The sequence below is a fragment of the Dermochelys coriacea genome, chromosome 2 (assembly GCF_009764565.3).
Source record: "Dermochelys coriacea isolate rDerCor1 chromosome 2, rDerCor1.pri.v4, whole genome shotgun sequence".
NCBI classification, from domain to species: domain Eukaryota; kingdom Metazoa; phylum Chordata; order Testudines; family Dermochelyidae; genus Dermochelys; species Dermochelys coriacea.
Genome location: NC_050069.1, coordinates 146,284,886 through 146,309,098, shown reverse-complemented (window position 1 = coordinate 146,309,098; position 24,213 = coordinate 146,284,886). Strand labels below are relative to the sequence as shown.

Here is a 24,213-nt window from a genome sequence, read left to right as displayed (position 1 = left end):
GGTGTTGTTTTTTTAACCAAACTTTAAGCAAACAAATTCTGTGGTTTAAGTGGGTAAAATACTTAGGACTAAACTGTCATTCAGAAGAGTAAAATTGTGGAGAGTTTGGCACTAACTTAATTTCTAAGGTACCCCACTAGGATACAGGTTTCAGAGTAGCAGCCGTGTTAGTCTGTATTCGCAAAAAGAAAAGGAGTACCCGTGGCACCTTAGAGACTAACAAATTTATTAGAGCATAAGCTTTCGTGAGCTACAGCTCACTTCATCGGATACATTTGGTGGAAAATACAGTGGGGAGATATATATACACACACACACACAGAGAACATGAAACAATGGGTTTATCATACACACTGTAAGGAGAGTGATGACTTAAGATAAGCCATCACCAGCAGCAGGGGGGGGAAAGGAGGAAAACCTTTCATGGTGACAAGCAAGGTAGGCTAATTCCAGCAGTTAACAAGAATATCAGAGGAACAGTGGGGGGGGGGGTGGGAGGGAGAAATACCATGGGGAAATAGTTTTACTTTGTGTAATGACTCATCCATTCCCAGTCTCTATTCAAGCCTAAGTTAATTGTATCCAGTTTGCAAATTAATTCCAATTCAGCAGTCTCTCGTTGGAGTCTGTTTTTGAAGCTTTTTTGTTGAAGTATAGCCACTCTTAGGTCTGTGATCGAGTGACCAGAGAGATTGAAGTGTTCTCCAACTGGTTTTTGAATGTTATAATTCTTGACGCCTGATTTGTGTCCATTCATTCTTTTACGTAGAGACTGTCCAGTTTGGCCAATGTACATGGCAGAGGGGCATTGCTGGCACATGATGGCATATATCACATTGGTAGATGCGCAGGTGAACGAGCCTCTGATAGTGTGGCTGATGTGATTAGGCCCTATGATGGTATCCCCTGAATAGATATGTGGACAGAGTTGGCAACGGGCTTTGTTGCAAGGATAGGTTCCTGGGTTAGTGGTTCTGTTGTGTGGTGTGTGGTTGCTGGTGAGTATTTGCTTCAGATTGGGGGGCTGTCTGTAAGCAAGGACTGGTCTGTCTCCCAAGATCTGTGAGAGTGATGGGTCGTCCTTCAGGATAGGTTGTAGATCCTTGATGATGCGTTGGAGAGGTTTTAGTTGGGGGCTGAAGGTGATGGCTAGTGGCGTTCTGTTGTTTTCTTTGTTGGGCCTGTCCTGTAGTAGGTGATTTCTGGGTACTCTTCTGGCTCTGTCAATCTGTTTCTTCACTTCAGCAGGTGGGTATTGTAGTTGTAGGAATGCATGATAGAGATCTTGTAGGTGTTTGCCTCTGTCTGAGGGGTTGGAGCAAATGCGGTTATATCGTAGCGCTTGGCTGTAGACAATGGATCGAGTGGTATGATCTGGATGAAAGCTAGAGGCATGTAGGTAGGAATAGCGGTCAGTAGGTTTCCGATATAGGGTGGTGTTTATGTGACCATCGCTTATTAGCACCGTAGTGTCCAGGAAGTGGATCTCTTGTGTCGACTGGTCCAGGCTGAGGTTGATGGTGGGATGGAAATTGTTGAAATCATGGTGGAATTCCTCAAGAGCTTCTTTTCCATGGGTCCAGATGATGAAGATGTCATCAATGTAGCGCAAGTAGAGTAGGGGCATTAGGGGACGAGAGCTGAGGAAGCGTTGTTCTAAGTCAGCCATAAAAATGTTGGCATACTGTGGGGCCATGCGGGTACCCATCGCAGTGCCGCTGATTTGAAGGTATACATTGTCCCCAAATGTGAAATAGTTATGTGTCAGGACAAAGTCACAAAGTTCAGCCACCAGGTTAGCCGTGACAGTATCGGGGATACTGTTCCTGACGGCTTGTAGTCCATCTTTGTGTGGAATGTTGGTGTAGAGGGCTTCTACATCCATAGTGGCTAGGATGGTGTTTTTAGGAAGATCACCAATGGACTGTAGTTTCCTCAGGAAGTCAGTGGTGTCTCGAAGATAGCTGGGAGTGCTGGTAACGAAGGGCCTGAGGAGGGAGTCTACATAGCCAGACAATCCTGCTGTCAGGGTGCCAATGCCTGAGATGATGGGGCGTCCAGGATTTCCAGGTTTATGGATCTTGGGTAGCAGATAGAATACCCCAGGTCGGGGCTCCAGGGGTGTGTCTGTGCGGATTTGTTCTTGTGCTTTTTCAGGGAGTTTCTTGAGCAAATGCTGTAGTTTCTTTTGGTAACTCTCAGTGGGATCAGAGGGTAATGGCTTGTAGAAAGTGGTGTTGGAGAGCTGCCTAGTAGCCTCTTGTTCATACTCTGACCTATTCATGATGACGACAGCACCTCCTTTGTCAGCCTTTTTGATTATGATGTCAGAGTTGTTTCTGAGGCTGTGGATGGCACTGTGTTCTGCATGGCTGAGGTTATGGGGTAAGCGATGCTGCTTTTCCACAATTTCAGCTCGTGCACGTCGGCGGAAGCAGTCTATGTAGAAATCCAGGCTGCTGTTTCGACCTTCAGGAGGAGTCCACCCAGAATCCTTCTTTTTGTAGTGTTGGCAGGAAGGTCTCTGTGGGTTAATATGTTGGTCAGAGGTGTGTTGGAAATATTCCTTGAGTCTGAGATGTCGAAAATAGGATTCTAGGTCACCACAGAACTGTATCATGTTCGTGGGGGTGGAGAGGCAAAAGGAGAGGCCCCGAGATAGGACAGATTCTTCTGCTGGGCTAAGAATATAGTTGGATAGATTAACAATATTGCTGGGTGGGTTACGGGAACCATTGTTGTGGCCCCTTGTGGCATATAGTAGTTTAGATAGCTTAGTGTCCTTTTTCTTTTGTAGAGAAGCAAAGTGTGTTTTGTAAATGGCTTGTCTAGTTTTTGTAAAGTCCAGCCACGAGGAAGTTTGTGTGGAAGGTTGGTTCTTGATGAGAGTATCCAGTTTTGAGAGCTCATTCTTAATCTTTCCCTGTTTGCTGTAGAGGATGTTGATCAGGTGATTCCGCAGTTTCTTTGAGAGTGTGTAGCACAAGCTGTCAGCATAGTCTGTGTGGTATGTAGATTGTAATGGATTTTTTACCTTCAGTCCTTTCGGTATGATGTCCATCTGTTTGCATTTGGAGAGGAAGATGATGTCTATCTGTATCTGTGCGAGTTTTTTCATTAAGTTGACAGATTTCCACTCTATACGGCTAAATTCAGTGCCTTGCATAATGACAGGTTTCAGAGTAGCAGCCGTGTTAGTCTGTATTCGCAAAAAGAAAAGGAGTACCCGTGGCACCTTAGAGACTAACAAATTTATTAGAGCATAAGCTTTCGTGAGCTACAGCTCACTTCATCGGATGCATTTGGTGGAAAAAGCAGAGGAGAGATTTATATACACACACACAGAGAACATGAAACAATGGGTTTATCATACACACTGTAAGGAGAGTGATCACTTAAGATAAGCCATCACCAGCAGCAGGGGGGGGAAAGGAGGAAAACCTTTCATGGTGACAAGCAAGGTAGGCTAATTCCAGCAGTTAACAAGAATATCAGAGGAACAGTGGGGGGGGGGGAGGGAGAAATACCATGGGGAAATATCAACCTCAGCCTGGACCAGTCCACACAAGAGATCCACTTCCTGGACACTACGGTGCTAATAAGCGATGGTCACATAAACACCACCCTATATCGGAAACCTACTGACCGCTATTCCTACCTACCTGCCTCTAGCTTTCATCCAGATCATACCACTCGATCCATTGTCTACAGCCAAGCGCTACGATATAACCGCATTTGCTCCAACCCCTCAGACAGAGACAAACACCTACAAGATCTCTATCATGCATTCCTACAACTACAATACCCACCTGCTGAAGTGAAGAAACAGATTGACAGAGCCAGAAGAGTACCCAGAAATCACCTACTACAGGACAGGCCCAACAAAGAAAACAACAGAACGCCACTAGCCATCACCTTCAGCCCCCAACTAAAACCTCTCCAACGCATCATCAAGGATCTACAACCTATCCTGAAGGACGACCCATCACTCTCACAGATCTTGGGAGACAGACCAGTCCTTGCTTACAGACAGCCCCCCAATCTGAAGCAAATACTCACCAGCAACCACACACCACACAACAGAACCACTAACCCAGGAACCTATCCTTGCAACAAAGCCCGTTGCCAACTCTGTCCACATATCTATTCAGGGGATACCATCATAGGGCCTAATCACATCAGCCACACTATCAGAGGCTCGTTCACCTGCGCATCTACCAATGTGATATATGCCATCATGTGCCAGCAATGCCCCTCTGCCATGTACATTGGCCAAACTGGACAGTCTCTACGTAAAAGAATGAATGGACACAAATCAGACGTCAAGAATTATAACATTCAAAAACCAGTTGGAGAACACTTCAATCTCTCTGGTCACTCGATCACGGACCTAAGAGTGGCTATACTTCAACAAAAAAGCTTCAAAAACAGACTCCAACGAGAGACTGCTGAATTGGAATTAATTTGCAAACTGGATACAATTAACTTAGGCTTGAATAGAGACTGGGAATGGATGAGTCATTACACAAAGTAAAACTATTTCCCCATGGTATTTCTCCCTCCCACCCACCCCCCCCACTGTTCCTCTGATATTCTTGTTAACTGCTGGAATTAGCCTACCTTGCTTGTCACCATGAAAGGTTTTCCTCCTTTCCCCCCCCTGCTGCTGGTGATGGCTTATCTTAAGTCATCACTCTCCTTACAGTGTGTATGATAAACCCATTGTTTCATGTTCTCTGTGTGTGTGTATATAAATCTCTCCTCTGCTTTTTCCACCAAATGCATCCGATGAAGTGAGCTGTAGCTCACGAAAGCTTATGCTCTAATAAATTTGTTAGTCTCTAAGGTGCCACGGGTACTCCTTTTCTTTTCACTAGGATACAGATTTTAAACATTGTATTAATCTAACTAAATGACCCTTGGAAAACAGTATGGTATTATTCAAAAAGGCTATCATTTATAAATAGAAATATCACACTTCCGAGTTCTCATAAGTTCTGGCTCTCTCAAATATTTCAAAACTTGGAAGCAGTTAATTGAATGTGTACTTGTGGGGCACTGTGACCAGATTGGCCACTGCTTTACAGGCATTTGTCGAGGATTTCTAGTAGGCTTTGTGCCACATTTTCAAGCATAGGTACTAGCAACATGAGAGAATTCATGAGAGAATGATATCTGCATGTGAATAAAGGTGTACTGTTAGGTGAATTGTACATGCAAAAACGCTGGAAACCATACACATTTTGCTATTTTTTTTTGAATGACTATACGTTGTAAAAAGAAAAGGAGTACTTGTACTTAGAGACTAACAAATTTATTTGAGCATAAGCTTTCGTGAGCTACAGCTCACTTCATCAGATGCATGCAGTGGAAAATACAGTAGGGGGATTTTATATACACAGAGAACATGAAACAATGGGTGTTACCATACACACTGTAATGAGAGTGATCAGGTAAGGTTAGCTATTACCAGCAGGAGAGAGGAAAAAAAAACAAATGTTTTGTAGTGATAATCAAGGTGGGCCATTTCAAGCAGTTGACAAGAACCTGTGAGGAATAGCAGGGGGGAAAATAAACATGGGGAAATAGTTTTACTTTGTGTAGTGACACATCCACTCCCAGTCTTTATTCAAGCCTAATTTAATGGTGTCCAGTTTGCAAATTAATGCCAATTCAGCAGTCTCTCATTGGAGTCTGTTTTTGAAGGTTTTTTGTTGTAATATTGCCACTTTTAGGTCTGTAATCGAGTGACCAGGGAGATTGAAGTGTTCTCCAACTGGTTTTTGAATGTTATAATTCTTGGTGTCTGATTTGTGTCCATTTATTCTTTTACGTAGAGACTGTCCGGTTTGGCCAATGTACATGGCACAAGGGCATTCCTGGCATATGATGGCATATTTCCCATTAGTAGATGTGCAGGTGAATGAGCCTCTGATAGTGTGGCTGATGTGATTAGGCCCTATGATGGTGACCCTGAATAGATATGTGGACACAGTTGGCAACGAGCTTTGTTGCAAGGATAGGTTCCTAGGTTAGTGTTTCTGTTGTGTGGTGTGTGGTTGCAGGATCATCATCGGATCTACAACCTATCCTGAAGGACAGCCCATCACTCTCACAGATCTTGGGAGACAGGCCAGTCCTTGCTTACAGACAGCCCCCCACCCTGAAGCAAATACTCACCAGCAACCATAAATTGTAACAAGCTACCAGGACGCAGCACCCTCTCTCTACTTAAGGGCTAATCACAGAAGCCAAACACCTGACCTGATTCCATACCAGCTGGGTCTGATAACTAAATAGGGCTGGCTGGCCCCAAGCGTCCTGGCCCTCAGTGGGACAGTCCACTCTGTTAAGCCCTTACCTAAAAGTCACTGTCAGCTGGGGAAAAAATTATTTCCCATTGTGAAATAATTCCTGCAGAATACATTAGTAACTCTGCTATTACATAGCTGCAAGAATAGTAAAAGGAAAACTGTGTTTTGTAGTAGAATTTATGGTTTTTATATAATCAACGAAGCTTTGTATAGTCTTTATAGCTATTTGGATAGCAGTGGAATAGCTTGTCCTGCTAATCACTTATAATATATTTTGTATGGTTGCTTGCAAACTGACATGGTAAATTATTACAGGTGTTTTGAAGTCATTTATCAGACATATATCTATATTCCTATTTTCAGAAATATGTCATAAGAGTCATAAGAGCCTACTGTACCAACATAATTGATGTCTAGAATACTCTGTATTATGTGTTGCACTATTATGAATGTAGATATGCTTGTTAACCTTAGAGGGAAAAATTAGGGCCATTTCCTGCTCTTATTACTACTGGGAGTAGTCTCACTAACTGAGCAAGACTGGGCCCCTACAACACACACAAATATGAATAATTCAACCATTTTAGAATTTTCTACAATACAAAAAGATTTCTTTGTGGATGAACAGTTATCTTTTTTCAGTGTAAAATAGCAATGTATGTATGTATTCACAAAGCCTAATGAAATCAGTTAACTTATTTTGCCCATACTTCAGTAATTTAAGAAAATTGTCTGAAAGTTGAGATTTCAAAACTGCTTAGCCCAAAAGAAACTCATTCATAGTAGAAACTTGCAAAGAAGTAATTCTTTCACCACAAATGGGGTTAATAAAGGAAATCTAGCCAGCCCTTCCTGATGGAACTATTACTACAATTACCGGTGCCATTGCAACTTTCCTTGCATAGAGTAATACTAATGTGTTGTGTTCTTTAGGAGGATTGTTTGAATATGTAACTGGAGCCAACTTTTTTGGAGAGATTCTTGAATGGTTTGGATTTGCTCTTGCCAGCTGCACCATTGAAAGTGCTGCTTTTGCCATATGCACACTTTTCATCCTAGGTTCCAGGGCACACCAACATCATCAGTAAGTTTTCAAAATTTTGAAATTTCAGTCTCCTCTTCTTCACTTTTCCTCTAAATAATCTGCTATTGAGTCACAGATTCTAGGGGGTAAACATATTTCTAGAACATAAAGATATAAGAAGGTTTTATATGTAGCCATACAAAAATGTTGACTCTGAAGTATTTTTTCTTTTGATAACTTTACATTTACTTAAAGCATTTTAAAATAAAATAATTTACCCTAATCTCATGGGGCTTTTTAAGAAATGGCAGAGAGGGAGAATAGTATGTTAAAAAAAATAAGGGCCATTTCCTGAGCAGGTATAAGTTGGCATAACTCAGTTCAATTAAGTCATTAGATGAGGACCCTGCCCAATGTTCCTTTCATTGCCTTTGTTACTAAGAACACTTTCCTGAAACCTAAAGGAATGTTTAAAATCAAATTTACTTGCAAGTATTTGTTGTTTGCTTACTACTTACGTTTCACTCAGCTGAAACAATAAAAACAATTATAATTTTCATAGATTCCAAGGCGAAATGAGACCATTGTGATCATCTAATCTGACCTCCTTATAACACAGGCCGTATAACTTCCCAAAATAATTCCTAGAGCATAGCTTTTAGAAAAACTTCCAGTCTTGGTTTTAAAAATTGTCAGTGATGGAGACTCTATCACTAGCTTTGGTAAAATGGATGCACTAGCAATTAATATTGGAATACTTGGGATGGAAATACTCCAGAGAAATATCTATATTAACCCCCTCAAGTAATTCAGTTAATACTGGGCTTTTAAAAAACAGAGGATTGGCTTCATAGTTGTGTTTTGGACCCTTTATGTTGCCTGCAGAGTACAAGAGGGCCAGAAAGCAGCCAGATCCACTCAGTTGAGAACTCCTTAGCTGATGCAACCAGCCCCTCCACACTCAGTTGTGACACAGGGGACATGGAGAGGAGCGTAGCTGGGGCATTCACAGTATCAGTACAGATCTACCCTGAAAATCGGGGAGCCATAACCAGTTCCCTGGCAGCCCCACAACATGACAACAGTTAGACTACTGGGGTGCTGAAATTGTAGCCTATCATGGTGACCAAAACTGTTTCATTGATTTCCTTGTACTCCCCTCTCAATCTCTCTATATCCATCTGTTGTGTCTTTTATTATATTAGTCCCTGCCCCAAGGAGATTACAATCAATCTTTTTGTTCTGTTTTTGTATAGCACCTCACATTGGGGTCTGGCTCAATCCTAGGACTCCTTGGTGCTATGGTAATACAAATAATCAAGATGCTCTCTAGTTGCTGACCAAGATATAGTATATCATGATACAAGTCTGGATCGTGCAAAAACTTTACAGTTACTTTATGAATGTAGCTATTCCTATTGAACTCAATGGAACTGTGCATGTGTAGGTTTGGGGCTATATTTAGAACATGATCATGTAAACCACCAACATTTATGAAGAGTTAAACATTATATCTAGTTGTAAAGCTGATTCATTAGGAGTGGGGTATGGATCAAAGGGGTAGCTTCAGAGCTTCCCTCCCTCTTAAGAAATTGCATAAGGTCTGAAAGATTTGTAAAGAATAAAAAGCTCCTAACCTAACGATAGCATAGCCAGTTTCATTTTTTCCTTTCTTAACCGAGTATGTTAATTGTCACTTCTAAGGAACATTGAGTGATTGCTTAAAGCACCCTATAAAGTGAATGAGACATTAGGTAGTTTGTACAAATAACCACTCCAGTCCTCTGCCCCTTGAACTCCAGCTTCTTCCTATAGGACAAAATGCGTACACAAACTTTCAGAAATCAATCTGAAGGCTGTATGTAATCTATCAAAATCTCCTGTATATATATCAAACAAGCTATAAAAATAAGACATTTAATAATCTAACAATACATTGCATTTAATAAAATGTCTGCTGTGTGAATTGTAAGACTGATTAGTTTTGAATAATATATGTTCATATTCAGCTCTTGTCTGTGCTAGGTCTATAAAGACAAGCACAAAGTTTTAATGTAAGCATTTATTGGGGAAAGTCACTTAATCTAAATCAGTTTGAGCACTGTGTCTTATTTTATACATTTGATTATTTTGAACTCGCTTCTAATTTCTCTCAAAAATTGAGTACCAGGGAGGAGGAAAGGATCTGAAATAAGGTGTATACATGGCAGGGTGGATTTGATTTAAATCAAATTGATTTAAATCATGATTTAAATCACAATTTCATGATTTGAATCATTAGTTAGGAAGACTCAATTTAATCATGGATTTCTACATAAAAATGCATTCTTGTTGGTTGTTATAACCTTAATACATATTCTTCACAACTCAGAGATAGATGTGGGTTTCATTTTTAAAAGGTACACACTATACATTTTTAAAGTGATTTATTTTGAAAACTTTTCAGATTAGTTTTACACTATATCAGAAAATGAATGATTGTTTGGTTATTTCATTTACCAAAGGTAATTGAAGCAGATATTTATGAAGTGAAGGTGGGAGGTGAACTGTCTCCAATTCAACAGGTAATCATTAATATTTGGAGGATTTTCTTGCTGTGCTGTATTAGGAGGAGAACATCATCAGACAGACATTTAAGTTGTTTTATTTAACTAAAATAACAATTATGTATTCTGGATTCTGTTCTTCAACAGCAAACATATAATATTTTAATAAAACATGCATATGAATTTTTGAATTTAGTTAAACATTCAAGTTTTTTAAAATCAGGTTTGTTTTTGTTAAAATTGTTTTTAACTAAAAGAGTTAAATGAAATATTTAAAAAATAAAAATAAATTGAATATGTCAGCCAGGTCAACATGAGAAACTTAAAATACTGGCTTCTGCAGCTAACTCAGTCTTCTTCACCTTCATTTTCCTGTTTGTTCATCATCTCAAAAAGAAAAACAAGCTTTCCTGCTTTTTCAGGTCCCAAACAATTTCTCAATTTAGAATGAATTAGTCCAAAGGAAGAAAATATTCTTTCTACACTGGCAGAAGAAGCTACTGCTGTTAAAAGTGAGATTATCACTTCAATAGTCTCTGAATCCAAGTGCTTAAGTGACTTCCACCAGTTCACTGGTGTGACTTTCTTTAAAACATCATCAGCAAACATATATTTCTTGAATGGTTCACCCTTAACTCTGAAGTTTATTATAGTCAGCATTATGAAGGGATGATTGCTGGATGTGTATGTCATAGCCAACTCCTCCTCTTCAGCTGTTAAGGTTTGACCCTGTTACTGAGTATTGAGAATATTTGGAAGAAAATGAGCTGGACATAGTGCTTGTCCCATTCTTTTTTTAATGTTTTGTAATTTAACTCTGTCATTGCATATTTCTCTTTAAGATCTCACTCAGTTCCTTCCAAATTTCAACAGCGTCAGCAATAAAACAGCTATTTCCCTGCATTTTGTTCAAGGCTACAGAAATATGCTTCAGGGTAATCAGTATGTGTTCAACATTTCTCTTAAGCCCAATATTGAGAACTTTGGCTGTGACAGTGCCATCTATTTTTTCATGATTTTGTTCACAGATTGTGATCAGATTAGGCCAGTTCTTGATATAGTGCTCAAAACCGTCCACTACTGAGTTCCATTGCACATCTTGTGGGAGAGTTAGCTTGATTCCTCCCAGTTTTTTCAGAGCAGCTGCTGCACAATGGTTATTACAGTATTTTGCAATTTCAACAACATTAGCCTTTATTTCTGGAACACTGAAGTCTTTGGCTAGGAGATGCATCAAATGAGCAATGCAACCATATGTTATTAGCTTAGGACTTTCTTCTAAATAATTTCTTCTCATCTTGAATACATTTGCAGAGTTGTCTGTGACCAAGCTGCGTACTAGACATTTGAATTTTTTTTCCACAGTTTGTTATAACTTTTACTGCTACTTGTTAGTATTCTACTGTGTGTGCATTTCCTGGTGTATCAATTGGTTTTGTAAGGAAGACATTCCCTTCTTCTGTTGTCACACAAGCACATACAACAGGATCATTTTGGACATTGCTCCACCCATCAAGACTCAGGTTAACAATTTCACCATCTAGACCTTTTCCACGCTGCTCAATTTCTCTTTCATACACTTTATCCAGCACTTTGCCTGCGACATCTGCTCTGTTGGGTGGTCTGTATCTTGGTCTTAATGACTGAACCATGTTAATGAAGTGTGGGTTCTCAGTCATACAAAAAGGAGAGTCTGTTGCATAAACAAACTGGGCATTTTTTTCATCAATTACCTCTTTTTGTAATCTGCTGGTTCTTATCACAAACTTACCTATGGTTGTTTCTGGATGATGGAGGGTTTTTTTCTTTTTGCTACAGGTGGTATGTTGTGGCTATGTGACATACATGTTGTGACTGAAACACTATCATTGGCAGGTAACTCTGAAAATATAGAAAATGGTGGTGATCTTGAAGATGGATAGTCTTCAGAATCCTGTATGTTGAGGATGGATTCTTCTAAACAAAATAAGTCAATGCAGTTATTTAACTATTATTATCATACTGCTCATTTAGTATTACTCATTGCATTCACTGACACTCAGTACTACTTTAAAAGTGAAATTGTAAAAGGAAGATCTGCCTATTTCAGCTATTTATTTTTTTATCACAACTGCATCTAAAATGATAACATCTAAACAACTAAATTTTTTGCTCAAACATGAGAATTCAAGAATAGTCCAGAAGGAAGACAGGCAGTCATTAAGAAAGAAGCATGAAATAAAATGTTTACCAACCTGAAGATCCTGCATGTTCAGACATGTTCCTTTCATCATCTTCAACGCAACTTCCTCCTGAGAAGGAACACTTCTCATGATGTTGTTTCATTCAGGCAACTAGGCCTTGCATTTCTTTGTTGTACTCTTTGCATTGTGCACACATGCCTGTCTTACCCACAGGTAGAGGAACTTCATTAAAATATTCCCAACTGGGTCTCTTTTACGGCCTGCTGCCATTATAGGTTTTCCCTTCTAGTGAGAGACTGGTATGGTAGATCTCAAATCAATGAAGACTACACTCAGAAAGACCTCCAGACTTCTGGAATATGCTGCTCAGTTTCACTATTGTTTCTACTTGTTCCTCCCTTCTCGCATTTATCTCCAGACTTCTTTTCCGTGTCCAGATCTATTCCGCCCCCAACAATCTTCTATTCATCGAACTTCTTGAAACTATTGCACTTTTAGAGAGAGGTAAGGGATTGACTCTGTGTACACAAATTTGCAGAGGGACAATAGGATTGAGATCTGTTATTTCTCACCTCTGTATATTAGGTATTTATTTATTTTAAAACATTTTTGCTGTTAAAAAGCATGTTATCTCTGGCGACACAAATCCAGTTTGAGAACTGCAAAACTAAGCACCTCTGATGGTATCTTCTAGACTGAGTGTTAAGTCCCATTGGGTGGATAGAAAGATTAACCTAAATAATCTATACAGAAGCCCCTGAAACCCCATAAGATTGGGTCCCTAATCCATGAATTACTGGAACTCATTTACAAAACTTTTCTTTAACATTACATGAATATATGGTCTCATACTATAGAATTAGAATTTATAATCCCTATTCCATGATGAGATATCTTTGAGCTATAATGTATCGTAATTAAAACTATCTTTAAATAAGTTTTTTCCTCAAAAAGTGTTTTATCAAAAAAATCTGATTTAAATTAAAAAAAATCTGATTTTCTTGATTTTTTTTTTTAAAAAATTGATTTTTATCCACCCTGATATGTGGCATGAAGCGATTGGACTAGACTAAGTAGCTGGAGGCTGATAGTGGCAACTGCAGAATTAAACTGATTAAGCCTACTCCTTTTGTAGTAGACTCCTTAAAATTGTAGGCAATTCTTCCAGATTTAGGACATAGTGATAAATCTCTACCACTCAGGGTGGATAAAAATAATTTAGTTAAAAACAATTTTAACAAAAACAAACCTGATTTTAAAAAACTTGAATGTTTAACTAAATTCAAAACTTCATATGCTTGTTTTGTTAAAATATTATATGTTTGCTGTTGAAGAACAGAATACATAATGTTGTTTTAGTTAAATAAAACAATTTAAATGTCTGTCTGGTGATGTTCTCCTTCTAATACAGCACAGCAAGAAAATCCTCCAAATATTAATGATTAACCTGTTGAACTGGAGATAGTTCACCTCCCAATGACTTCATAAACATCTGCTTCAGTTACCTTTGTTAAATGAAATAACTAAACAATCATTCATTTTATGATATAGCTGTAAAACTAATCTGAAAAGTTTTCAAAATAAATCACTTTAAAAATGTACAGTGTGTACTTTCGACAAATGAAACCTTCATCTATCTCTGAGTTGTGAAGAATATGCATTAAGGTTATAACAACCAACAAGAATGCATTTTTATGTAGAAATCCAAATCTAGTCAATCAAATCGACCCTGCTACCACTGCGCTACATTAGCACTTAGAATCATAGAATATCAGGGTTGGAAGGGACCTCAGGAGGTCATCTAGTCCAACCCCCTGCTCAAAGCAGGGCCAATCCCCAATTTTTGCCCCAGATCCCTAAATGGCCCCTCAAGGATTGAGCTCACAACCCTGGGTTTAGCAGGCCAATGCTCAAACCACTGAGCTATCCCTCTGCTCACCCCTCCACAATGTGCTAGCTTTGTTGAGCTGCAGTGATGTGAGATCAGTTGGGGCTAGAGTTCCTAAAGCTCAATATAAACACAATCAGGTATAAATAGTTTGCCACGGGAAATTGCCTAGGATTTTTCCAGTTTCCTCCTACATCAAGCTTTTGCCAACTCCTTCAAAGAAGAAGAAAACTGAATAATACTTGCCAGTTCCCTTGTGCAAACTTTTTGCACAGGGAGCCTGTTGAAAGGTAGAAAAGGTTGAGGAGGAGGGGAAAAAAAGAGTGTCATAGAAGACAAGCAGGAGGGGATGTGTGGGGAAAAATCCCCTAAATGGAAGAGTAGAGAAAAATTAGGCAGATGATTTATTTTGTGTACTTGACAGTCTTTTCTGTGTAGTCAGTTTTAATGTTTCCCCTTAATAGTTACTTAGACCCTGATCATGCCATTGGATCTGGTAATATGAACACAAGTCAGATCCCATTTCACCAGGATGTGAGAGTCAGATCCCAATTCACACAGCAAGAAGGGGCAGAAAAATATTTTTAAAACAGGAAAATATGTTTGTAAAACAAGGACCCGGGAACAGGTGTAGTACCTCAAAACACTTAACTCATTTTTTAAAATGGTCTTGTTTTGAAGTTGATGGTGTCCCTTTTGAGGGTGTAATAGCTTGAAAACTGACAAATCTTTTACAATACTATCAAAATAAGCCTGGGTCTTTTTCCAGGTTTGGAGATGATTAAGCCTCATGATTTGTTTTGTTTCTCACCAGCAATCTGAACTGGTATATCTAAATTCTGATGAGAGTTGATATAGATCCTTACCTAGAGGAAGGTACTATTGTTCCAATCTGTCAGTCTTTCCTCATGCCGTTTCTTGCAGCTGCTCTAAAATCCACCCACTTCACTTTCTTCATCCCAATGTATCCATCTTATAATGGAATCTGGGCACTTGCTGTGGTTCATTATCTACTTTGTGTGATGTTGGGCCACCCACTTGCCCTGATGTTATACCAAGAAAATAAAAACCAGCAGGATCTTATTAAAGTGGATATGGCAATACGCCGTGTTTATTGCTAATACAAAAAAAATCAGAGTAAGCAATCAGTTATAGCTATAACATCTCGTTCACTCACACACAGATGTACACCCACAAGTTCTGCTAGGTTGTTATAGTTTCCAGCCTAGGACTAGCTTGTGCCAAGTCACTGGCAAGGTGGCCTGGACACGAGGGTGGAGCAGGGTCTTGTCAGATGCGCATCCGATGCTCCTGGAGGTTGGTTTGCAGAATCAGACCCAAAGTCCTCAGTCTTCAGGGTCTGTTTTTATAGGGATTTATCCTCATACAAGTTTATAGGTGACAGGTTTCTGAGTGGTAGCCATTTTAGTCTGTATCAGCTAAAACAACAAGGAATCCTTGTGGCACTTTAGAGACTAACAAATTTATTTGGGCATAAGCTTTCATGAGCTAAAACCCAGTTCATTAGATGCATGGAGTGGAACATACAGTAGGGAGGTATAAATACACAGCATATGAAAAGATGGGAGTTGCCTTACCAAGTGGGTGGGTCAGTGCTAACGAGCCAATTCGATTTAAGTTGGAAGTAGGCAATTCTCAACCAGTTGACAAGAAGGAGTGCAAGTCACTTTTGTTGTGTTAATGAGCCCAGTGTAAACAAGGTAGCCCATTTCAAACAGTTGACAGGAAGGTGTGAGTATTTAGCAAGGGGAAATTAGATTTTTTTTTAAAACAACAAGGAGTATTTGTGGCACTTTAGAGACTAACAAATTGATTTAGTTTCTGTAGTGACCCATGCACTCCCAGTCTCTATTCAGGCCTAATTTAATGGTGTCCAGTTTGCAAATTAGTTCCAGTTCTGCAGTTTCTCGTTGGAATCTGTTTTTGAAGTTTTTTTTGTTGAAAAATTGCCACTTTTAAGTCTGTTATTGAATGACCAGGGAGATTGAAGTATTCTCCTACTGGTTTTTGAATGTTATCATTCCTGATGTCAGATTTGTGTCCATTTATTCTTTTGGGTAGAGACTGTCTGGTTTGGCCAATGTACATGGCAGAGTGGCATTGCTGGCACATGATGGCATATATCACATTGGTTAGATGTGCAGGTGAATGAGCCCCTGATGGTGTGGCTGATGTGGTTAGGTCCTAGGATGGTGTCCCTTGAATAGATATGTGGACATAGTTGGCACCGGGGTTTGTTGCAGGGTTTGGTTCCTGGGTTAATGTTTTTGTTGTGTGATGTGTAGGGTTTGCTTCATCATGCTGTTCTCATGTTTGAAGTGATAATCATGCAGATGGCACAGCGATGACAAAAAGATGGTATGTTATCTTGTTCTTCAGTTCTTTGGCCCTCCTGTCCTTGGGGCAAGTATGCCCTCAGGGTTATCAGGCTATCTCGTCCACTGCATTCTTCAGCCAAACGGTCTTATTTTAAGGCTGGCACCTCAACCTTTAATCTTTCATTCCTCATTCAATCATACATACAACTGTACTCACACTCCAATGTATATCTTGTCACATCTGTATTTTATCACCTACCCATCCTTTAACATAACCGTTTTAAAATCAATGGGACATGGAAGGCTTCAATAAGTCTATTCATCCCTCTTTTTATATCTAAAAGGAAACGAACAAGATAAGCATGCAAGAGTGGGGAGATTTCACAAATCTTACTCCAGAGTTCAAGATAAGAAAGCTGTACCAGCCATAAAAGTCAGCTGTTATCTTGTTACTTTTAGAACAAACTCTTTGTCTCTGAATGTGTTTCTGCAATTAACACTGACCTTGTAAAACTGACAGGCAATTTCAGTCAACACAGGCTCAGCAGGGTGCCTGAGAAACATATTTCTTTCTAATGGTCAGGCCAATTCTGGGGTCTGCTGTGGAGTCTTTCTTACATTTCCCATATTAGAAATATACCAGTCATCAATCTAGTCCAGCACTGGCTCCACACACCCCACTCTCATTAATTAGATTTCACCATTGTTGGCAACAATAGGTTTGAATTAATTTTTGTAGTCAGCACTCTGATCTCATGAGGATGGGTGTGATAATTTTAATATAGGAGTTCTGCACATGAAGTGCGGCCTGATGATGTTCCTTTGTAGATTAATCTACTTATATTTATATTGCTATAAATGTTTGTCTGTTTCCTACAATAATTTAGTCTCTTTTGTAGTATTTTGAAGATGAATACTAATTCAAGTGGCTTGTTTTTTCAGATGGTATCTTGAGAAATTTGAAGACTACCCAAAGTCCAGGAAGATTGTGATTCCATTTGTGTTCTGAGGGGTGTGTCATGGAGTTGGCTGACTTTGAATGATGATGGCTGCTATTCTGAAAATATTCAGTTCACAAACAACTCCCAACAAGTTAGCCTAAAGGTTTTCTTTAAATATTTTCAGTGCCACTTATGTTCGTTTCCTAACATATAAAATACAACTGATGGATAAGGTCATAGTGACAGAAGAATCAGCCAGCATGTTCCTATTCGGAACACAGTGTAATAAATACCTTAGTAAGATCATATCTTCATCACTGGAACTACAGTGGTGCCTGTACTGCTTCTTATCCTGCCTCTACCTGTTCCTGTTTCTGCCTCAGCCAGGCCCAATACCTCCAAGATTTCATATATTGCACCATATCTAATCCCACACAAATACTGGATTGACTTGCCTTACCCCCCATGGATAATCTACTGCTAGTAGTGTCACTAAATGTAAAAAGAAAAGGAGTACTTGTGGCACCTTAGAGACTAACAAATTTATTTGAGCATAAGCTTTCGTGAGCTACAGCTCACTTCATCGGATGCATTTGGTAGAAAATACAGAGGGGAGATTTATATACACACACAGAGAACATGAAACAATGGGTTTTATCATACACACTGTAAGGAGAGTGATCACTTAAGATGAGCCATCACCAGCAGCAGGGCGGGGAAAGGAGGAAAACCTTTCATGGTGACAAGCAAGGTAGGCTATTTCCAGCAGTTAACAAGAACATCTGAGGAACAGTGGGGGGTGGGGTGGGCGGAGAAATAACATGGGGAAATAGTTTTACTTTGTGTAATGACTCATCCATTCCCAGTCTCTAGTCAAGCCTAAGTTAATTGTATCCAGTTTGCAAATTAATTCCAATTCAGCAGTCTCTCGTTGGAGTCTGTTTTTGAAGTTTTTTTGTTGAAGGATAGCCACCCTCAGGTCTGTAATCGAGTGACCGGAGAGTGACGTCTCTGACTCAAGGAATATTTCCAGCACACCTCTGACCAACATATTAACCCACAGAGACCTTCCTACCAACACTACAAAAAGAAGGATTCTGGGTGGACTCCTCCTGAAGGTCGTAACAGCAGACTGGACTTCTACATAGAGTGCTTCCGCCGACGTGCATGGGCTGAAATTGTGGAAAAGCAGCATCACTTGCCCCATAACCTCAGCTGTGCAGAACACAATGCCATCCACAGCCTCAGAAACAACTCTGATATCATAATCAAAAAGGCTGACAAAGGAGGTGCTGTTGTCATCATGAATAGGTCGGAGTAGGAACAAGAGGCTACTAGGCAGCTCTCCAACACCGCCTTCTACAAGCCATTACCCTCTGATCCCACTGAGAGTTACCAAAAGAAACTACAGCATTTGCTCAAGAAACTCCCTGAAAAAACACAAGAACAAATCCGCACAGACACACCCCTGGAGCCAGGACCTGGGGTATTCTATCTGCTACCCAAGATCCATAAACCTGGAAATCCTGGACACCCCATCATCTCAGGCATTGGCACCCTGTCACCAGGATTGTCTGGCTATGGAGACTCCCTCCTCAGGCCTTACGTTACCAGCACTCCCAGCTATCTTCGAGACACCACTGACTTCCTGAGGAAACTACAACCCATTGGTGATTTTCTTAAAAACATCATCCTAGCCACTATGGATGTAGAAGCCCTCTACACCAACATTCCACACAAAGATGGACTACAAGCCATCAGGAACAGTATCCCCGATGATGTCACGGCTAACCTGGTAGCTGAACTTTGTGACTTTGTCCTCACCCATAACTATTTCACATTTGGGGACAATGTATACCTTCAAATCAGCGGCACTGCGATAGGTACCCGCATGGCCCCACAGTATGCCAACATTTTTCTGGCTGACTTAGAACAACGCTTCCTCAGCTCTCGTCCCCTAATGCCCCTACTCTACTTGCACTACATTGATGACATCTTCATCATCTGGACTTATGGAAAAGAAGCCCTTGAGGAATTCCACCATGATTTCAACAATTTCCATCCCACCATCAACCTCAGCCTGAACCAGTCCACACAAGAGATCAATTTCCTGGACACTACGGTGCTAATAAGCAATGGTCACATAAACACCACCCTATATTGGAAACCTACTCACCGCTATTCCTACCTACATGCCTCTAGCTTTCATCCAGATCACACCACACGATCCATTGTCTGCAGCCAAGCTCTACGATATAACCGCATTTGCTCCAACCCCTCAGACAGAGACAAACACCTACAAGATCTCTATCATGCATTCTTACAACTACAATACCCACCTGCTGAAGTGAAGAAACAGATTGACAGAGCCAGAAGAGTACCCAGAAGTCACCTACTACAGGACAGGCCCAACAAAGAAAAGAACAGAACGCCACTAGGCATCACCTTCAGCCCCCAACTAAAACCTCTCCAACGCATCATCAAGGATCTACAACCTATCCTGAAGGACGACCCATCACTCTCACAGATCTTGGGAGACAGGCCAGTCCTTGCTTACAGACAGCCCCCCCAATCTGAAGCAAATACTCACCAGCAACCACACACCACACAACAGAACCACTAACCCAGGAACCTATCCTTGCAACAAAGCCCGTTGCCAACTCTGTCCACATACCTATTCGGGGACACCATCATAGGGCCTAATTACATCAGCCACACTGTCAGAGGCTCGTTCACCTGTGCATCTACCAATGTGATATATGCCATCATGTGCCAGCAATGCCCCTCTGCCATGTACATTGGTCAAACTGGACAGTCTCTACGTAAAAGAATAAATGGACACAAATCAGACGTCAAGAATTACAACATTCAAAAACCAGTTGGAGAACACTTCAGTCTCTCCGGTCACTCGATTACAGACCTGAGAGTGGCTATCCTTCAACAAAAAAAACTTCAAGAACAGACTCCAATGAGAGACTGCTGAATTGGAATTAATTTGCAAACTAGATACAATTAACTTAGGCTTGAATAGAGACTAGGAATGGATGAGTCATTACATAAAGTAAAACTATTTCCCCATGTTATTTCTCCCCCCCACCGTTCCTCAGATGTTCTTGTTAACTGCTGGAAATGGCCTACCTTGCTTGTCACCATGAAAGGTTTTCCTCCTTTCCCCCCCCCCGCTGCTGGTGATGGCTCATCTTAAGTGATCACTCTCCTTACAGTGTGTATGATAAAACCCATTGTTTCATGTTCTCTGTGTGTGTATATAAATCTCCCCTCTGTATTTTCTACCAATGCATCAGATGAAGTGAGCTGTAGCTCATAAAAGCTTATGCTCAAATAAATTTGTTAGTCTCTAAGGTGCCACAAGTACTCCTTTTTATTGTACTCTGTTACACTTTTTATTTTTCATACAAGAAATGTTAGTGTTACTGGTAAAGGATTTGCCTTAATTGCTTACTAGTCCCCTAATGACTTTTGAAGTTTACATTTGGTATCTATTTCTGGTTTAGGAGGTTTAGGGTCTTTGACACTTTTAGCAGTTTTAGGTAGCACTGTTTTCTGGCTTGCCTAAACTAGCAAACTTTACCCTCCTAAGAGAACTATAGAGAATTTTTCAAAAAGGTTTTTACTTCTTTGTGATAAGTGCATGGATGACATCTGTTTTCCAAAGAGAACTGTATTTTTGAATACTTGTTTTTACCTTAATAATGTCAAGTCTGTTCTCCTTTCCTAGATTTGCTAAAGGACTTCTGCGAGCTCACAGTAAACACTCATGAGAGTTCCAATACCTTAACTGAAAGAGTGGGGCTGTTGAATCTTAAACAGAGACTTAATTGCTGGGTTTTAAATGGAGACTAAAAGTAAATGGAGTTTTAAATAGTGATTTAAAAATCCCTTCTCTTCCCAATTGCTCAGCTTTCAGTCTCCTTTCTCTTGTGATATTTACTGTAAAAGACTATGGTGACTGGAGAAGTAGGAATAAGTCCTGAATCTTTAATGTAAAAAACAAGCAGAAAGTGTTTTAACAGTTTTTTCGTTTATTTAAATCCTAAGGAAAGACAAGCCCAGTTTCTCGTTTTTGGGTTAAGTCAGGGGAGGATGGTTGTTTTTGTTTCCTTGGGAGGTTACCTTTTAAATATTCTCAATATGCCTGGACACTCTTTAGATCTTAAGTGCTGCTTTGAAGACAAACAAAGCTTAGCTGTATTGCCTTCTTTAAAGTCTTATCTTAATTCCAACATCATTTGAGGCTACCTACCTCTCAGTTCAGACCAACAAGGTAGCCTTTGCCTACTCACACTGAAATTAACCTCCTCACCATCTCCTTCCCTCTAAAGCAGCTTTGCTGTACTGTTTGTCACTTTTCGATTTTGGCAGGTGGTTAATAAAAATTTATTAAAATTCTGTTTCCTTCCCAGTTGGTGCTGTGTTTGACAGATTCAACCAGAGAGTGGAGAAGCATTTGAAGGAACAAAACAGTTTTTTGAAAAGTTTGGTTCCTTTGTCTGGGGATCGTTTTCTAAGATTTAATGCCTCATATGACTTCCATGTATTTAACTGGGAGTGCAAAGTGATCAGAAAGTATGATACCACTGGTTCTTCTTAGAGTGTGTGCAGATGTGTATTCCACACTGGTGTGTTGGTGTCTTGCACACTGCAAGCTGGAGACTTTTTTGCCACAGCTATACCTTCTCATTGCCCTTCCTGAGGCTACATAAGGGTGCCAGCACCCTGATTCCACTCAGTTCCTTCTTACCACCCGCAACTTGAGTTGGAGCTCCCTCTGTTGGATTCTCCTCACAATTTCCCTGCTGCATCACAGTTTGTAACTCAGTCTCCAGTAGCATAATAGTTACTTGCAGTTATCACCAATAGTTCGAGTTAATTAGTTTCAGTGTGGTAGCCATGTTAGTCTGTATCAGCAAAAACAATGACGAGTTGTTTTTCACACACCACATCAGATGTGGTGTGTGAAGCGGGTTCTAGCCCACAAAAGCTTATGCCCAAATGAATTTGTTAGTCTCTAAGGTGCCACAAGAACTTTGCGTTGTTTTTTCAGTTTATTAGTGTATTTAGTTGTATATTTAGTTTTTGGTGTGAGGCCCTAAATGTTATCCACCGTTCAGTGGACTTCAGGCATTGCCGGTCATGTGAGGTCTCTGTTCCTAATTCTAACCCACACATGCGCTGCTTGGTGTTCCTTGACAAGGGGCACATAAACGCAAAGTGCAATAGCTGTTGTTCCTATAAGGAAAGGACACAGATTGCAAGAGACCATCTTTTAAAGCAACACCTGCTAGAACAGGCTGTAAGACTGCCTCAGCACTGGGCTCCTCCTTCCAACTGCTCGATTAACTCTCTCTAGACATTGCCTTCAGGAGGCTCCTCTACCTCTGCAGGAGCTGGGGACAGTCCCAACAGTCTGATCAGTCATAGAGGCAGGAAAGGGATTGTTCATCATTTCTGCATGTCCCTCAAATGAGGATCCATAAAATGGACTGACGCTGCCAGAAATCAAGGAAAGATTAATCCTCCTTTTCATCTAGAGCAGGGGATCGCTGTCAGCAAAACTCTGGTACCTAGACAGGCCAACTGCTGTCTCCCCAGTACCGAGACAGGAGGATCCTGGTGCTGTACTGTTGACTCTGGAACCATCTACAGCAGGGGCAGGCAAACTTTTTGGCCTGAGGGCCACATCGGGTTTCCAGAATTGTATGGAGGGCTGGTTAGGGAGCCTGTGTCTCCTATCCAACTCCCACCCCCCACTTCTTGCCTTCGGGACTCCTGCCCCATCCAACCCCCCCGTCCCCTGATGGCCCCCCACCGGGACTCCTACCCCACCCTTGACTGCCCCCTGCCGCCCCATGCAACCCCCCGTCTCATTCCTGACTTGCCCCCCAGGACCGCTACCCCATCCAACCACCCCTTCTCCCTGTCCCCTGACCACTCCCAGAACCCCTGCCCCGACTGCCCCCCGCCACCCCATCCAACCCTCCTCTCCTTCCTGACTGTGCCCCCTGGAACATCTGCCCCCTACACCCCCCCTGTTCCCCACTCTGCCCCCTATCCACACCCCTGACCACCCCACCCCCAAGTCCCCTGCCCTCTATCCAACTCCCCCTGCCCCATTACCGCGCTGCCTGGAGCACCGGTGGCTGGCTGCACTACAGCCGCATCGCCCGTAGCATCGGTGGTGGGCAACGGCTCTGCAACTGTGCTGCCCAGCTACCCAGAGTGTTGTGCCAGCGGCATGGTGCGCTGAGGCTGTGGGGGGAGGGGGGACAGCAGGGGAGGGGCCCTGGACAAGCCTCCTGGGCCAGGAGTTCAAGGGCCATGCAGGAGGCGCCCGCGGGCCGGATGTGTCCTGCGGGCCGTAGTTAGCCCACCTCTGATCTACAGGGTGGCCATCAAGTCCAGTACCTGTGGAAACTCCAGCATTGTCAGGCTTCCTTTGTCTATCTGTACCATTATGCCCACTACCTTCGGATGTCAGTGCAGGGATGGTACCCCAAACTCTGTGCTCTTCATCTCTGGGATAGAGATTGCCTTCAGCTCAGGTATTGATGAAGAGACAGGTTCTGCAAATGGTGCTTATGCAGGCTAGGTCAAGACCAAGACACCCCCTGCCCTTGGCACCACTTACAACATCAGCCTTGCTACCAGAGTCCTTGGTACCGGTAACTTCGTCTGATTGGGGACCAAATCCTAACCCCTCAACACCAAAAAAGGGCCCATCCTTTGTACTGGACCCAATTATAAGACCATCTACCTCCTGCAGTTTCCTCTCAGGACCAAATACAATGCCAGCCACATTACCAATGTTAACTTTTCCACATTGGAGAGTGGACAACTCAGGTTTTCCAGTGATGCCACCAGGTTGGGTGACCCCACCACCCATCCCTATTGATTATTCAAACAGCTCTTCTCACTCTGGGTCAGAGTCCCTCAGCTAAAGAGATCACATACATCATC

At 41.3% G+C, this 24,213-nt stretch overlaps 1 protein-coding gene across 1 annotated transcript in view; it reads left to right on the top strand.

Moving 5' to 3' along the window:
* Positions 1-17,901, top strand: part of SRD5A1 (steroid 5 alpha-reductase 1) — a 52,624-nt gene extending 34,723 nt beyond the window's left edge. Inside the window, exons 4-5 of the mRNA XM_043508482.1 lie at positions 7,248-7,398; positions 17,237-17,901. Coding sequence (XP_043364417.1) covers positions 7,248-7,398; positions 17,237-17,303 — 218 coding nt within the window. The 3' untranslated portion in view covers positions 17,304-17,901. The remainder of the gene's footprint in view (positions 1-7,247; positions 7,399-17,236) is intronic.
* Positions 17,902-24,213: the final 6,312 nt, after the last annotated feature.